Source organism: Notechis scutatus, chromosome 2, assembly GCF_049901735.1.
Source record: "Notechis scutatus isolate UNSWTSFEM ecotype Mainland chromosome 2, rNotScu1.2, whole genome shotgun sequence".
Classification (NCBI taxonomy): Eukaryota; Metazoa; Chordata; class Lepidosauria; order Squamata; family Elapidae; genus Notechis; species Notechis scutatus.
The window spans coordinates 103,845,500-103,862,701 of record NC_142010.1 but is presented as its reverse complement, the minus strand read 5'-3'; the positions used below and the strand labels follow the sequence as shown (position 1 = coordinate 103,862,701).

The window sequence follows — 17,202 nt, the reverse complement described above, 5'->3', positions numbered from 1 at the left end:
TCAACACTATTCCTGGAGTTTGTCTCATTTTGTATCCTTATTTGGAATTAAACTTTCCTTCTTCCTCAGTCTAGCTAACATAACAGTATCGAAAGCAAAGTCACTAGTTGCAAATTATTGACTGCTTCTTTCATAGCTCACAGGGACTTTAGAATGCAACAGAGGGACTGCAACCAAGCAGCTCTGGGAAATTTCAATCTCATTTGTTAACATTTTTTACAATCAACCTTGTCTTAAGCTGTTAGTCTATTTTTATTAATATTGTTTATGTAGTGAAATCTGACTGAAGCCAGCTTGCTCAAACCAGTGCTGATATACGGTATAATTAACACTGTGTAACATTCAAACCTGGTACTTCTACTGGTAGTCCATGTTTAGCGACCACTAATGGGATTGGCAACTCGATCTTTAAGGGAAGTGGTCACTAAGTGAAACTGTGGATATGCCTCCAATCTTAGCTTTCCTTTGCTTCAAAGACCTGCTAAGATCATAACAAAGGATTAGTTGCAAAGTTAAATTTTCATCAAAACCATAATTAAATGGTCACTAAATGAGGCAGTCGGTAAACAAGGACTACCTGTACTGCAACAGCCAGTGATGTTAATATGGCAAGCACATAAAAGCGAATCTAGTGCTTAGTAGAGATGTTAGTCTAACTAGCAGTTAACATCCTGTGCCTCTACTCATGCATCGGAAAGGATCATGCGTGTATCACAGACTACAGGGGGTGCAAGGAGGAAAGATCGTCATACTGTACCTTCTTGCAGGCAATGAAGAAATTAAACGGATGCTGGATTATCACTTCGAAACACAAATCCTTTGACCAAAACAAGGACTACATTAATTGGAGAACTAACTTACTCTGAAGAAAGCTCTTGCTAATAATCGCTCCAATAACATGCCAAAGCCAAATTTTGGTTAACAAGCACACAAGTGCATCACAATCTTATGTTTGCAGTGGGCTAAATTTTAATCTGAGTCTCATTTATGCTATGCTAACGACCATCATTCTGGATCACTGCAAGCCCCACATGTTGGCTGCCTCACATGGGAATGAGGTAAGCTTCCAACCTAGAATGGGTCCTGCAAAGGCTAAGATGGAGGATGTGTGTCCCAAAACTGTTTTTTTTTTTTTCAAAAGGCAACTGGACTTGGGTGTTGTTGTTTTCCCTTGAAGACGGAAGAAGCTTTTTGGATGAGAAGCAAAACATCTACGGGGGTGGGGGGGGAGTCCAGTTGCCTTTTGAAAAAGCACCTTTGAGATAACCATGACCTGGATGGCTGAGATTCTCCACAGATATGGAGGACGTGTGCACATTCATTAAGCATTGTATGTGCTTCACATTCATGTAGGCACAGCAAAGGGGAGGCGGGGAGGAGTCAATCTCACTTTTTCCTGCATTGACGCATGGACTAAATTGCCACTCTGATTTGTGTTGTGCTCTTTATTGCAGGGCTTAGAATAAAAGGATTCGGTGCCTTGCAGCTTGACGATTTGTTTTTCAGTATTCAGAATTATAGTCACCTACACAATACCATTTCTGGGTTATCTGACACCTCAAGAATTCTGTATTGTGGCAGAACCCTAATGTGAGGGAAGTAATTACTGCTATTTGTCAGGAAAGTAGTCACCGAAAGTAGGCAGTATCCTCTGCCTATTACTGCTGCAGTACAGAATAGATCAAGGGTTCCTAAACTTTTAGGAAGGCCATTACACCTTCCTTCAATGTGATTTTAATGGTCTTTGAAACAAACAAAAACAAACTGAACAACGAAAACAATACAGTGGAATTTGGGAAATGTGATTTTATTGTAACAGTGTACAACTTCACACCTTCCCTGGCCTTTCTGCACTTCCCCAAGGAAGGTGGGAAGGTAGGACAGATAGACCCATGTTTAAATCTCCACATGGCTTCTGGCAAAAAAAAAATAAATAGTGAAGCCGCAAAATATTTGAGGCCTAGCCAACTAGAAGTCCCCAAAGTGGCTCTATTTTCCCCTCAGAAAGATAAATTGATTATCTTTCTGTTTTCTTTCTGTCTCCGCCCTAGAGAGGACAATGTTAATCTTTTAATGCTCTTCTAGGTCTCCAACTATACAAAACTCAACAGAACTTCTAAATCAGAGCTGGAATTTTTTTTTTTTTTCAGTTAAATACTACGGGGAGAGAATCAGATTGGGATTATAGCACTATAAAAGGGGAAGCCCTGAGTCATAATCGCCAGATACTACTGGGAGCAATGCAGGGACCAGAAAAATATGCTTATGGGGAAATGGGTTTCCCAACACTGGGAAAGAATGTCACTTTTTAAAAAGGTTCCTACATTTCATTTAGTCTGAAAAAGTAACCAGTCCCAATCGCTCCTCTTGAACCTACTGGTATGGATGAATTTTAAGAGAACTTTACTTAAATGAATAACCCTCTACTGTAACTTGCATGGGGAAAAAAGGCTGACAGCATCCATACAAGCTTTTGCCTGCCAAGTGCTTTTATGAACAAAAAGCAGAAGTTCTGTTCACCTAATGGCCAAAAGCTGCTTCTTTAAGATTGCATGGCTGGGCAATTGATGGATCTTGGGTACTGCTCTCTTTTTTTATCCGTTAGCTTTAATCAAACTGTTTCTGAACAGTTTAATCTTTTTGATCTTTGTCAATACATTACTCCTACTTTATCTTTTTGTAATTGCAAGTCTAAATCCTAAATTGGGGGGTGAGAAGCCCTAGACATGGGATGTAGCATCTTTGAGTGTGGGCACAAAACTAACAATTATGGGAATTAGCTTGGGGTGGGGGGGAAATATAAAGAGCCACTTGGAGATCTAGTCACTAAGTTTGCATCTATTAGTACTGTTTAAGTTTAACAGGAGGAAAGGGAAGGACTTGTCGAAGAAATGGAAGGGTGATTATACATAGGTAGAGTTCCATGCTTATGGAGCCATTAATTTTATTTCTCCGTCTCCAAATCAGAGGAAATCCATAATGTGTATTTCATAATGATTCCAACAGGGAAAATCAAGGGGTTGGATGCCCAGCATGTAAACAAAGCTAATACCTGGATTATTCTTACTAATTGACAAATCTCAGTCACCTCTTTTACGTACAGTATTAAATCAGGTTTTCTGCATAGAATAGGGTACCTGGGGCCAGTGTCTTTCTCCAGCATTTGCAGATTTTTGAACATACATCTGAAGTCTAGATCTCCACAAGGCTGAACCTATGGCAAAATTTCTGTAGCAGCAGAGCTTTGTAAAGCTGACCACAGCTTTTCAAAATTGGTCATAGTCACTATTCCCTTTCAATCTTGTCTTTGATTTAAAAGTGTACCTTCGCTTTTCACTATTTCAGCTTCTGAATAGTGATTTATAATTCACAGTTCATAATTCAACTCTATCTAGATGTTATCAGGAACCAGCTGGCTTCCATAATTGATTTTCTCATATTTCTTTTTACATGACCTTGCTTATCCTTGATTTTGATAATATAGTGATATTGCCTTGAAAACTTTGTAGATTTTAAGGTTGTGTTCTACTATCCCAGAAAGAAAAGAAGATAATAGCTAATTAGAATGGCCTACAAACTGACAGGTACTATGCACAAGAGCCATGTTATTTATCATAATTAGCCTCAACGCTTAAAGAAAGTAATGTGACGAGATACTCTTGTGACTCAGCACCCTGTCTTGTTCTTTCAAAGGTGTGCAATTTCAGATATTTATGGTTGTAATAATAAGCAAGCAAGGGCCATTGAGCACAGTAAACACAATGACGTCCTTAGGATTCTATTATACGTGCCATAAATTCCTTCAAATACAATTGTCCCAGTTGGGTATCTATCATATTTGTGCAGTTATAAAAACGTCATATGGATTAGTTCAGGTTTTTGACAGGATGAGTTTGCACTAATGTTCAAGCTATAGCAGATATTTATTTGCAATAAAGATGTTTTTTACTACACTTGTGCAGCAGTGAGCTACTACTACTACATAAGTGAGAAATGTAACTACTAGTGTTTTTTTTCCAGCCTGCCTTTGCTGCTTACCCAAGTGGATTTGTTGAATCTTTTCATGATCTTACATTATTTTTAATATGAAAATCTCCCAGTAGCGTATGGATTGATTTCAGGATATAATATCTTACTGCTGCGGCTTAATTTAGCTCCCAAAATAGGCTGATAACAACTTTATGCAATGATCATCTTAAACCATATGTTTCTCCAGATGATCAACTATAAATCCTACCAGCATCAGCCAGCATAGCCAGTAATGAGTTGGAATATGTTGTTCTATTACAATCCTCTGGTTCCTCTGCTTTATTGTCACACAGTGAAAAATTACCATAGGTCTCCCTCCTACCTTCAGGTTCGGTTTACCACATACCTGAGTCCATCTGGATATTCAGAGGAAACTCAAATAAATGCAGGAACTGAGCTGGTCTCAATAACTCTTGACATTCCAGGAGGAAACCAATGGTGTCTTGGGAAACGATGAGCTCTGGGACTTTTTCCAAGAAATGATCTGGTAAGTTCTTAGGACTCTGAAGGTGAGACAAGCAGCAGCGGCCAGTCAGGTATTTTTCCACAGCACAGCAAGTGCAAATAAACACAGCTCACAATATTTTTGTGGCATAATATTTTGTGACATTTTTGTGGAAAAAACTGGGGCTTGCTAGCTAATGCAATGGGAAAGCAACACCTCTTCCTCCTTTGAAAGATGAGACTGGTCCAGAATAGGAGCATCTATCAAATAATTGTAGAGGTTGTAGGTGCTGTGATAGTGCCACTCTGTCAAGGGATAGAGGGATTGTCTGTCCCAAATCTAGATGCTTCCTTCCCATAAGAATCGTTAGGACAGTGAATAGCCATGGTCCTAGGTAGTAGCAGTGCTATCAGGTCAAATACTTTTTAACTGTTAAGGAAAAGATATGAAGAAGAAGGGGAAAAAAACCTCCTCCCATATTTTAGTTGAAAATCTCCATCAGAAAGGAAAAAAATGGCTATCATTCACGGAGTGGGATGAGGGAAGTAAAGAGTCTTTGTCCATCACACCCACAATAAAAAGTGCTCCTCCCTAAACTGCTGCCCCTCAATAAATTGAAATTGCAAGTCCCCAAGTTCCCAGGTGATGCAATCATAGGCCATTCTGGATTAGAATTCTTAGAATGTTTGTCCCAGAGCATCTGGGAGGCGCCAGAGCAGGGCAGGAAAGGGTATTTCTCAGGCAACTGTGGGAAACAAAAGAAGGTCCTGAGCCTTCATAAGCCAGATATCTGCCTCCAGTGCCTTTCCTGCTTAATTCTCCCCAGGACAAAGACCAAAAGGTATGGGAATGAAGGGGACTTCTTTACACCTTTTGAGTTTCCACAATCCACATCTCCCCAACCATGTCTTAGCTGCTGGAGACTCTTGGAAGAAAAAATACATAGGCTGCCATGGCTGTAGACTCTGTGTCTCCCTTCCCACCTCCATAAAGGCCCCTATCCTCTTCTCCCATGTTGCGTTATGCCAGGTATTTGCATGATTATGTTGCATGCTGCTGAATGTAGGTGTGTGGGGACCACTACATAAAATATGGGGCCAAGGGGAAAAAAGCATTTTCTGTGGTAGATCCCTCCTTTTGAAATATCATTCTCCTGAGGTAAGATTGGCCTCCATCTTGGTACATTTCCACAAAGGCCTGAAAACATGGTTTTGTCAGTGGGCCTGGCAATCCAAGTTGATATGGAGCTGATCAAGTGTCTGGTGCAATTGTGTGATTGTTGCCACTGCAGGGTAGATCGGGTAGGGTGTGTATGGATCCTTACGTTGTGAAATTTGAATGTTGGAAGATGCCCGAAGTCACCATGCATGAGTTGGGCAGCCATGTCAATTTGTTTTATAAATAAATAGCCCCCTGGAACTCTCTTGCTAGGCACCACCTCCATCCCATCCCCCCCCCCGCCGCCGCCAATGAACAGCACCAATTACTGACCTCAGTTTCTGGAGGTCAGTTTTAGTGGAGGAGACTGGTTAGTCAGTGCATAAGTGATAGATAAGTTACCAGCATCTTTTCAAGCCTTAAGGAGTTTTCAAGTCATTCTGGAAACATCTGGAGAAGAAGCTATACCTTGGGATACCTTAGCAGATGTTTGCCCAGTTTCAAGAGTGCAGTGAGGCATTCAGAGATGGTAGCCTCCACCGGCTCCTCACGAGAAGCCTCATAGTTCAGGTATCTCTCTGGTAGATTCAATACTTTATAGCTCCACTGTGGGAAGAGTCGAGCAGGGAGATTGTGGGACATTACCAGTATCTTGGCATCCAGGATTAGCACTCTGAAATAGATCAAACCCCACCCCAACCCCAAAAAATGTGGATCAGGACAAAGTTGCTTTAAGTAGCAGTGAGAAAAGACAAGCACTTCCTTATGCTTGGAGAAGATAAAGTAGACAAATTTCTCCTTTGGAGGAGAAAGCAATTAAGTAGCCTTATTTCGGGGAGAAACATGTAGGGGAGTCCAAAGAGAGAATGATATGAATAATACCTTAAGAGACAGAATTCCTTCTTTTCTCTAAAAAACAAGGCATTTCTTAATCTTCAAGAGGGAAATAATGCAAAATATATAAAGACAAAATGTATTCTCAAATGTAATATAAACCCTACGGAGAATCAGAGTTTTCCAATAAGAATCTGGCACCCTGGATGTTGGGTGGAATATTGAGAAATATGTGGGTGTAATTTAACCAAATATTCCTCATTTAGGCACCAGGTGTTATCCATGATAACAGGGAAAATGATTCCATTTGGTGACAGAAAATCTCTATTAAGTCATGACAGTTTATACACACTAGTCATCGCAATAGTGTATCATTTGTTATGTCAGTGGCCCATCTTCTTTCAGAACCAGGTCTCTGGCTGCATATGGAGTTTTAAATCTGGCCAGAATTACAGTTTATATCTTAATCTCACTTTCTGTCAAATAAGTAACATAAATGGTCTTCTAACACCTTCATACATTTGTGAGGTAATTAGCTGGACCAAGGTTACTCCACAAATGAGCGAGAACTTTTGGGAAACTAAAAGAATAGGTCCTTCAAGGATTGTCAACCAAAAAATTTTCAGCAATAAAAAGTTGGGTCCTGTGTCCCACAAGCGCAAAATGCATTTCAGAGTCTCAAAAGAAAACTTTTCATTAGAATTATGAGGCAGGGAGAGAGAAAAAAGCCCCGGGCTTTAAGAGAATTAATGGTTTACCTCTTCTGCTGTTCCATGTCCCTCAGATCCCGTAGGACAGAGTGGAGCACATCACTGGATGACTAAAAGAAAAAAGAAAAAACCATGCTAAAAATCACATTAGTAGTGAAGAAGAACTTCCATCTTGCTCCAGTGAGCCTGTTCCTGGATCATTTATTGCACAGGGAAAGGTTGTCAAACTTTTAGAACATCTGCCCATTTTCTCCCCTGGACATCCTGCACTAAATGATCTGCTGAGTTTATGTTATCACAATTTATGGCAGGAAACCAAGCAAGAATCTCCTTGCCAACCAATAATATGGAAATGAAGAGCACCTTTTTCTCCTCATGTCCTCTGTCCAGCCGCATAGCCTTATAATGAAATATTGTCCAGCTGCTTTCACAACAGCAGTCAATCAACGTTTTGTATTGTGACCTTGTAAATTGTCTGCTGCTTATTTTCCCTCATCTGTTGATAGATGAAACAGCCAAGTTCTACCTTATTTATTTCCTGAATCCAGCAATCAGCTTTAATCCAGCCTCTTCAAATCTATGATGATTGTAATTTATAGCTCACATGACATGTCATATTTTTCTATGGTGAAATTTGGCACATGCCTGATTGATTCTATACTGTCCTTAGCGTATGTTCTTGAAAATAAAGAAAATAAAGGTTTGTTGGAAAAAATATTGTAATTTAAAAAAAACAGTCTTTCTGATGCTGGAAAAGGTAATTTCCTATACATGCAGACCTAAGTCTTTTTTTTAAAGGTTTGGGGTGTAATTATTGTCACAGATGCCAAGAATTGTGTTCATTCCCCCCACCTGCCCAGTGATGGGATTCAATTTTTTTTACTACCGGTTCTGTGGGCGTGGCTTGGTGGGCATGGCAGGGGAAGGATACTGTAAAATCTCCATCAAAGGTGGTATTTTCTTGTTCTCTGAACTACTCAAAATTTCCGCTACTGATTCTCCAGAACTGGTCAGAACCTGATGAATACCTCCTCTGCACCTGCCCCATTCTGACTGTCTTTGTCCTTCTCCACTGCTTCAGGTATCTGGTAACCCTAATAATGATTTTCTCTCTTCTGGAGCACCCATCAAGAAAAAATGAACTATCCCACTTCTTGTGACTTTTTTTGCAGCTTTTACTTCTAAAATGTAGTATACAGATCCACATCTGGTGTAACATAAGCACAAGGATTATATTAAAGCTGTTGATCTCAAGGGGGAGGAATCCCCCCCGAGTTCCACAAGCCAGAGGTTCTGACCAGTTCTGGAGAACCGGTAGCGTAAATTTTGAGTAGTTCAGAGAACTGGCAAATACCACCTCTGATTGGCCCTGCCCCCATCTGTTCTCTGCCTCCCGAGTCCCAGCTGATTGGCTGGGTCTTTTTTTGTTGCATTGCAAAGGAGAATGGGCTGGAAAGCAGGTTAGTGGGGTGGGGAGGGAATGGGGATTTTGCAGTATCCTTCCCCTGCCACGCCACGCCAAGCCACACCCACAGAACCAGTGGTAAAACATTTTGAATCCCACCACTGCTGCAAGGACATTTGCTCCAAATCAAAGTCTTCACTCTCACACAACAATCCTACAGATACAGCAGGCACATTCCAAGAACAAAGTTCATGTTGAACCAATCTAAATTCCTTGGCCAGGAAGATCACTGCAATTGCCTTTGTATAAAGTCCCCTGAAACTCCTTCCTTCAACTCTGTCTGGCTCCCTCCCTCTGAGCCCGATCTTCCTTGGCTCCTCCGCCTGTGACTCTCCATGGCAGTGATTCAAGCAAACCCACTGGGCAACTGGATAATTATTGTTCGCCATCCAGAGTTAAGTAATTATATAAATTGAATAAATAAATTAAATTAAAATGGAACAATAAAATAAAATAATAAAATCTTCTCAGGGGAGAAACTTCCAATGTTTTCTTTCTCTGCTGCTACCATTCAGAATCCACTGCTCAAACACACACACTGCATCCACCCAGCTACTCGAAGGTTTTAGAAAATAGGATATCTCCGCCTTCTCCCATTTATCTCCTGCACATGATAATCTTTCTGCCAGCAGAGGGAGCTATTTCCTCTCCCTTGTTCCTTGCCACACTTAAGAAGCTGAGAGCTTTTACAATACAGCACTTGCTTCCAAAGCCAGCTTATTTTACTTCCATTCTGCCCCACTCCTCCATACAATATGACCCATTTAGGGCAAGTTAAACTATGATCAGGAATTCACAGTTCTTGCAGGAAGAACAATTCAGGCTTTGGTTTTGAATTTTCCTACATCTTTTAACCAGCCCTAACTTGTTCCAATCAACTGCACTAATTATATTGCATCCATAATAACAGGTAACAAAAAATAAAATAAATAAAATCTCTTCCACCCTTTGTTGTTATTTTCACATAGCAAAATACAGTAGTATTTCCTTTCTTAAACCCAGTTCTGGATTCAGTTCTATAATTTTATATTGCTCAAAATGGCTGAGAGAGAGAGAGAGGGAGGGAGGGAGGGAGGGAGAGAGAGAGAGAGAGAGACAGACAGACAGACAGACACTTAGGGTTTAAAATAACCATCTCCATGATCAAGTTCCTTTATTCAAAAATGAAGATGTGTTCAGACACTAATGAGATAAGTCTTTCAAATGAATTAATATAAAAAATGAATGTTTATCAAAATCAGCAATATTGTTCATCATATGCCAGATTCTTTCTGTTCTCATGTAGCCCAACAACAGTATTACAAACCTTTCAAAAACATGACTTGTTAAAAGACATAAACTAAGTCTACCACTGTAAAGAAATCACAGCGGTAAAATCAGATTTTGAAGTTTGAATCAGTCCTGTAAGAAGGCCTGGAGACGTGATATGGAAATGCAATTCAAATAATTTTTAAATAGGAAATGAGATAAAATATCATTAGCTATGTGCATTATTTAATTATTATTAAATTGTCCACAAACCTTCTTGAGGTTAGAAGAGGGGATATTCAGCAAATCTAACAGTTTCCAAGTGGGAAAAGAAAAAGAAAACAAGAAATAACCATGAAGAAATAATGTAACTTATTTTCATAGAGAGGGTGTGTATTCAGTATCTACTAGAGAGACATGTTTTTCCTCAGATTCATTTGTCATAAGGGCATATATTTGTTTCTAACACATCATCTTTCTTTTAGGTTAGGAAAAGTAATCAATATGGAATCCTCAACAAAATGATCTCTAACCACCCTGCAAAATTAGAAAATGCTTCTTACATACAGAGTAAACCTGAGGCATGAGCTGACTGCAGATTTGCCAAATAGAGTGTCTGTTTTCTAATACACTTTAGACAAATGGGTATATTTTCATCTAAACAATTGTACAGTATTTAAGCAGCTAATCTGTTCAGACAGTTGTTCCATTAATGGTACCTCAAAGCTAGGGATTCAATTGTTTCATAGTCATTTACATCAGGGGTCCCCAACCGCCGGTCCGCGGACGTGCACGGTCCAGCGGAACAACCCTTACCGGGCCGCTGGTTGCTGGGCGCCGCCATCTTTTTGGTAAAAGCGCTTCCGGGTAGAAAGTTCACGGAAGCGCTGTTTCGTCATAAAAGATGGCGGCGCCAGCGCTTCGGTGAGCTTTTCCGGGTAGAAAGCCATTTCTACCGAAAAAGCTCACCAGAAGCGCTGGCGCGCCATCTTTTATGACGAACAGCGCTTCGTGACGTCACCGGAAGCCCTTTTCGTCATAAAAGATGGCGGCGCCCGATACTTGACGCTGACCGGGCGCGGCGCCCAGCTGATGTCGGAACCGGGCAGCGGCGTCGAAAAGGTTGGGGATCCCTGATTTACATGATGTGTACAACACTGTATGTCAAAAGTCTAGTTAAAACATTCAGCATTCAACCCTATCCGTTGTCAACAAGAGCTAATATAAATTCTTTGCAGAACTGATAGACACTAGGAAACAGGCAATTTTTAGCTCAGTTTGTAAAACTGTCCCTGACTTTTCTCACTACCTCCCAGTTACTATACAGATAGTGTTTCAAGGGCAATTGGGTTAGAATTCCCACCACTAAGCAATGTGGTCATAATACTCCACATCATATGGCTGCATTGCTTAGTGATAGCAATCCTTGCAACTTGCCCCAGGATGCACAGGTCATTAAGCAGAAAAAGGCAGGAGTCCCAGCATGTGGAATGGGACAACTTGTCATGGCCAACTAGTTGCAGCCAACTTGCCATGGCCAGCTTACCATGGCCAACTAGCACAACCAACTTGCTACGAGACAACTCGCCATGACCAACTCACTACAGGACAATTCGCCATGACCAACTTGCCATGGGACAACTTACCATCGGACAATTAAACAATTCAATTTAATTATTTAAAATAAATAAAGATTTTTTTTATTATTCACATTTCATTTTGTCCATCATTTGGCATCCTTTCTTTAATGCTTCTATTTCACCATTTCTTTAATATTGGTGTAACTCTTGTTCCACTAGTTGTCCTGCAGTGAGCTGGCCATGGCAAGTTGGCTGTGGTGAGATGGCTATAGTGTGTTCGCTATGATGAGTTATCATAGACCCACAGGTGCTACAGAGCACCTGAAAAAGTGGCAGGAGTGGGAGTGACTTCTGATCACTTTCTTCATAGAGTTTGTTTATGGGAAGCTGGCTATGTCAGAAATCACAATCGTGACTACAGCTCACTGCAACATCATAATTGTGAGATGGGTAGTGAGCACCCTCTTTCAATTGCATGACTATGGGGATGCTGTGACAGCTGGAATTCTGAGGACCAGTCATAAGTCCCACTGATTCAGTGCAACCATAACTTTGAATGGTCTCTGAACAAATGGTTCAGACTCAGAGGACTACCTGTGGAATAAAAGCACTGTGCCCAAGACACTCTGTTCATTGCAGGTATTCAAGAGATCACCAATGCTATTTGCTCTTTTATTTGCCTCATGTGATTAAGTTGATAATGAAAGCAGGCAACATTTAAACAATATCACTTAATTTGCTAAGAAAGAGATTATTTGGGGAACAGGTTGTTTGCTACTAAAATGAATTTTTTAAAGGCCTAATTTATAATCCATCTAATGTGACTTCCCAAATGTTTGAAAATAAGATAGAAGAGTGAGACACATGTGTAAATTTTAAGTTGGGATGCTCATCAGGGAGAAAAACATAAAAAAATGAAAAAGCAACTGTACAAATAAAAGGCTTTAGCCCAATTCATTCAAAATAAGATTAGAATCTCATGAGAATGTCTGGAGACTTCAAAGCCCAGTCATCACCAGAGATCAGACAGTTCAACCAATTGCCTTCAGAACTCTTCTTTAAATTACAGAAAATACATACCAGGTGATCAAATAGCAGTGTTTCTCACTACCAGACTATGGAGAGACAAAAAAAAAAAAAAAAAGAACATGAGAACTAGAGACAAAACATTCAGAACTCCAAAAACAGAAGCCAGCAGGCTCTTGTAGTGCAATCTGATATTTAGGAACAGCAATAGGGTCAGTTTGGAAACCATGTCAAAGCAAACAGCCTGGTTTTTGAAAAATTTCAATCTTGTATGGGAAAAAAATCTCTTTCCAGTCTTTGCCAGTTAAATGAACTATCTCCATCGCAACAAAAGGAACACAAGCTACTACATTACCTTTCCTTTCACATTTCAAAAATCTGTAAGTGCCAAGAAGTTTTTCTTACTATGATTCTGTGCCTGTTTAAAAGTGTGCATCAAAGATAGACCTTATATCATAAGGTAAAAAAGAATGAGATAAACTTATATGAGTGTAATATAAACATATATATGGATAAGATGTGCATATATGGTTTAAATTAAGAAGAGAAAAGATCTTACAAACTGTCGAAAATGAGAATGTTTTTAAGTGTTCCTTTTTTTTTCATTTTTTCTTTCTTCCTCTTTTCTTTTTGCTTTTCTTTCTTTTTTCTTTGCTCTCTTCTTGTTTTTCTATTTGTGTATGTGTTGTTGATCTGTTTTTAATTGTAAAATTAATAAAATTTGTTTTTTAAAAAATAAAAATAAAAGTGTGCATCCTGTACTTCAAAAGTAGGAATAGTCAATATGTGAGAAAAAAGTCTTTTTCCCCCTCTGAATCATTAGCAATCTTCACTCATTTCAGGGCTAAATGCAGCTGCCAGGGGAATGCATTCCATAGCACTTCAACAACCTGAGGGACTACCTTCTGCATGCCAGAAAGATGCACCTCTTCTTCAGATTTGAAGACCAAAGGAGTTCCTAATAGGAAAAGCAGCTCTTTAGGGTTTCAGCGTAAAAACAATAGCTGACTTGTAACTCTGGCATATATAGAGTTGAAGAAGTTTCTTGGATGAGAAGTGAAACATCTTCAAAAAAAAAAAAAAACCAGAAAGTTCAGTTGCCTCTTGGGAAAAAAAAATAGCACCTTTGGGACAACCATGACCTGGATGACTGAGAATCTCCATAGACATGTAACGATGCACTACATTTAGGTTCTGGGATAGGTCTCTATTAAGATAGAGTAGAAATATCAGGGGTATCAAACTGGTGGCCCGGAGGCCGGATGTATCATGCACAGGCCACACCCACCCCAGCTCCACAAAGAGAAAAAGGTGGCAAAACATTATGTGACAGCAACATGACAGCATGAGTTTGAAACCCATGGAGTGGATGGTTAAGTAATTTTGTAGTCCCCTCTCCTCCAAGGTGAGAGCAATTCAGTCCAGATAAATAGTATCAATTCAGGGAGTTACAACCCCCTGGGATTACAGTCATCCACCTTTCCAGAAATTGAATGAGGCTAACAGATACATTTATATTTCCTGGGTCAATCAAGTATTTATCACTTCCTTCTATAGAGTGGAGAGAGATATGAAGGTATCCCCCATAAAGACTATTGATCACTTCCAATTTGTGATTTAGAAATTTTCGTTTGCAATTTAGAAAGCACAAGGTGCAAATAAGCAAGTAATAATCCTCACCTCTCCACACAAGTTCTCTACCAACTGAAAACAATTCAAAATAGTAGACAATTAATGAACTGACATCCCCATGATTTGTGCAATACTGAATTATAAATCAAACTTAATGTAGTCAAGTTTCTCTGCAAAGTATGGTTTATGATGAGCCACCCATTGTTCCAGATCCTCACCTTGACTAACATCTTGATGAAGGAGATGCCTCACAGTATATAAAAACATTAGCTGTTTGGTGTGGGTGCACTGATGTCAAAGAAATAAGCACTCTTTTCTATTACCAATGCTCTGAAGTAGGTCTCCAAATGAGCCTTCAATTGGGCTCACTCTGATCTATCCTGACAATTTCTCCATTTGGTTTCACTGATGCCATGTCTGCTTCATTACTCTCGGCTTCCACAGTAAACCAAGGGACTAATTGTGAAGAAAGAAATGCTTGGAAGTTATAGTGTAAACGGATCGCCTCCATTATTCTACAAATCAATCAGGGTCTTGAAGGTGAGATCATTTTAACCAGCCCTCTACACCTGTAAAAGTTTGTTATAACCACCAATCTAAAATGTACCACGGAATGATGCATAGTAATTGATTTTCTCAAAGATGTTATTCTCCAAGACCTGCCTAAGGTAGTCCCAGAGAGGCAATCTTCCTTAAAATTACTCCGTGGCCATGATGCAGCCTCGTGACAGTTTTGCTCTTAAACGCCAGGTCCTGAGATCTAGTGCAGTTTTCAGCAGATGACTCCTGTTGGGAGTAGACAGTTGAAGGTCTAATCTTACAAGGAAACTGTTTTTCTAGGTAGTAAAGCAGGTAACACCTAAGCAGATGGATGGATGGATATTTTTCTTTTTCTCATCTAGACTGTAGCTAGCTAGACTTAATGGGCTAAGCAACAACAGCTTTCCCTGGGTTATTTTTTTCTTTTTTTTTCTTTTCTATTTTTGCTTTTAAATAAGAAGATTATTTTTCCTCTGCCTCAGCAAATGTTTTCTAGCAACTTGTTCTAGAATACAAGTTTTCATGTTATAATTAAACAGGAACAATTTATCTGGGCTATAAACTACAACAGGTTAGACTCCAGGTAGTGTGATAAAATGGCTGTGACTTAATTGGCTCACCCCCAAAGATGTAAATAAGAAGAGGCGGGAGAAGTATTTTAAGTGTTGCTATAATTCCAGGTTTACTTCCATTTTCAGATAGTCTTCAAATTACAACACTTCATTTAATGACCATTCAAACTGCAGGAAGAAATATCCATCTGGTTCAGTTCCAAGCCGGGAGAAAGGCACTGGAGACAAAATGGAGGCTGGAGGCTGACTGGAAAGATGGTTTAATAATGAAGCAAAGCACATAGGTGGTTCTGGTGCAGCTGAACACATGGAGTTAAGAGTGGGGGATATTTATACCTTCTGTTAGGCTTTACACTTGAACTTCCTGTTGTTGTTCAAGAACATGAATTTCATTGGCTGTTGTCAGACTCGCATGGGGCCATGTACAAATACTAGGGGTTTGTCTGAGCTAAGTTTGGTTGAAGTTTGCTGGGGGTGGTGCAACTGAGATGATGCAGTGAAGGGGCTTGTGTTCTGGTTGGGCAATTCCTATTATGGCTTACTGGCTTTGTCCTGGTTTGGATCTTGTGTGAGGGTATTTGCTTATGAGTAGAACCATCTATCTCTTTATCTCTTAAGTGCTAACATCTGCTGAGGGCTATTAAGAAAGGGGGGGTCTGCTTTCTCCCTCTAAAAAACAGTAGTATTTCCCATCCAGGGAAATATAATATTCTGCCTTTTTACTATTTCTCAAAATATTTCATTCTTCTGGGAGAGGAGTGGGTGCTAACATTCTACAAAAGTTACAGCAGCACTGAAAAAAGTGACTTATGAGCATTTTCCACACTTACAACCATTGCAGCATCCCATGGTCACATGATCAAAATTCAGACTCTTGGCAACTGACTCATATTTATGTTGGTTGCAGTATCCTGGGGGGTGGGGCAAGTGATCACCTGTTGCTACTTTCTGACAAACAAAGTCAATGGGGAAACCAGATTCACTTAACAACCATGTCACTAACTTAAAAACTTAAGTAATTCACTTAACAATTGTGGCAGGAAAGGTTCTAAAATGGAGCAAATTTCACTTAACAACCATCTTCACCTAGCAACAGCAATTTTGGGCTCAATTATGGTTGCAAGTTGAGGACTACCTGTATCCAGCAATCCCTTCAGGCACCAGACACAATTATTGTATCTGATCATGATTTCGTTGGTAGAAGTTCTTGTTCTGAAATCTTGAGAATTAGTCTATTCAATCTCTGTGCAATGAACATGTGTAGGTAGTGAACATGTGTAGGCACATGTGGAGTTTCACCCATTTGTGCAGATCCTGAAAAGCTAGTTGTAAGTCAGTTTTCTCCTACCAGTTTAAGTTCCTTAGGAATAACTGGTCTAGGAATATAGGGTTCCTCGACTCTGGAGAGGTTCAAAGACTGACAGAGTCAGTCCTTCAAGGTACTCCTATGATAACCAAGGGGTCCCAAAGGTGCTTTTTCCAAAGGAAACTGGACTTTCTTGTTGTTGTTTTCTTTGAAAACATTTTGCTTCTCATCCAAGAAGTTTCTTGGATGAGAAATGAAACATTATCAAAGGAAAAAAAAACCAAGAAAGTCCAATTGCCTTTTGGAAAAAGCATCTTTGGGACAACCATGACTTGGATGATTGAGAATCTCCACAGACATTTAACCAAAGGGTCAAAGTTATGGTTGCTAAAACTACTTTTATTATAAGATTCCAGTAACAGAATCCATCTGTCTGTCTGTCATCATTGTCTTCAAGATTCTTCTTTCTATTCTTTAAGGTTACGCTCACAGTCCATGTGGCATTTACTTGCAGAGGAAAAATTGAGGCAGTTGCTAGTTTCACTTGAAATGTTTCCCATTCACTACTCCAGCTTAACTGTTTTCACTTCAAGAAAGCTCAATGGCACCATCTTGCCACTTGGGGCTTCTTGAATAACGGTGGAGATAAAAGGAAGC

The 17,202-nt window shown here is 39.8% G+C and overlaps 1 protein-coding gene across 4 annotated transcripts in view; it reads right to left on the bottom strand.

Annotated features, from left to right (window-relative positions):
* The window catches only part of LOC113418225 (testis-expressed protein 47-like), a 47,381-nt gene that overhangs the window by 20,443 nt on the left and 9,736 nt on the right, over nt 1–17,202 (bottom strand). For 3 of the 4 annotated variants that reach the window (XM_087955669.1, XM_026677006.2, XM_087955671.1), the window contains exons 4-6: nt 7,225–7,286; nt 6,101–6,305; nt 4,376–4,532 (exon numbers count right to left, since the gene is read on the bottom strand). In XM_087955669.1, coding sequence (XP_087811795.1) covers nt 4,376–4,532; nt 6,101–6,305; nt 7,225–7,286 — 424 coding nt within the window. Of the gene's footprint in view, nt 1–757; nt 818–4,375; nt 4,533–6,100; nt 6,306–7,224; nt 7,287–17,202 lie in introns of all 4 variants that reach the window. The other variant, XM_087955670.1, reaches the window with a different exon arrangement.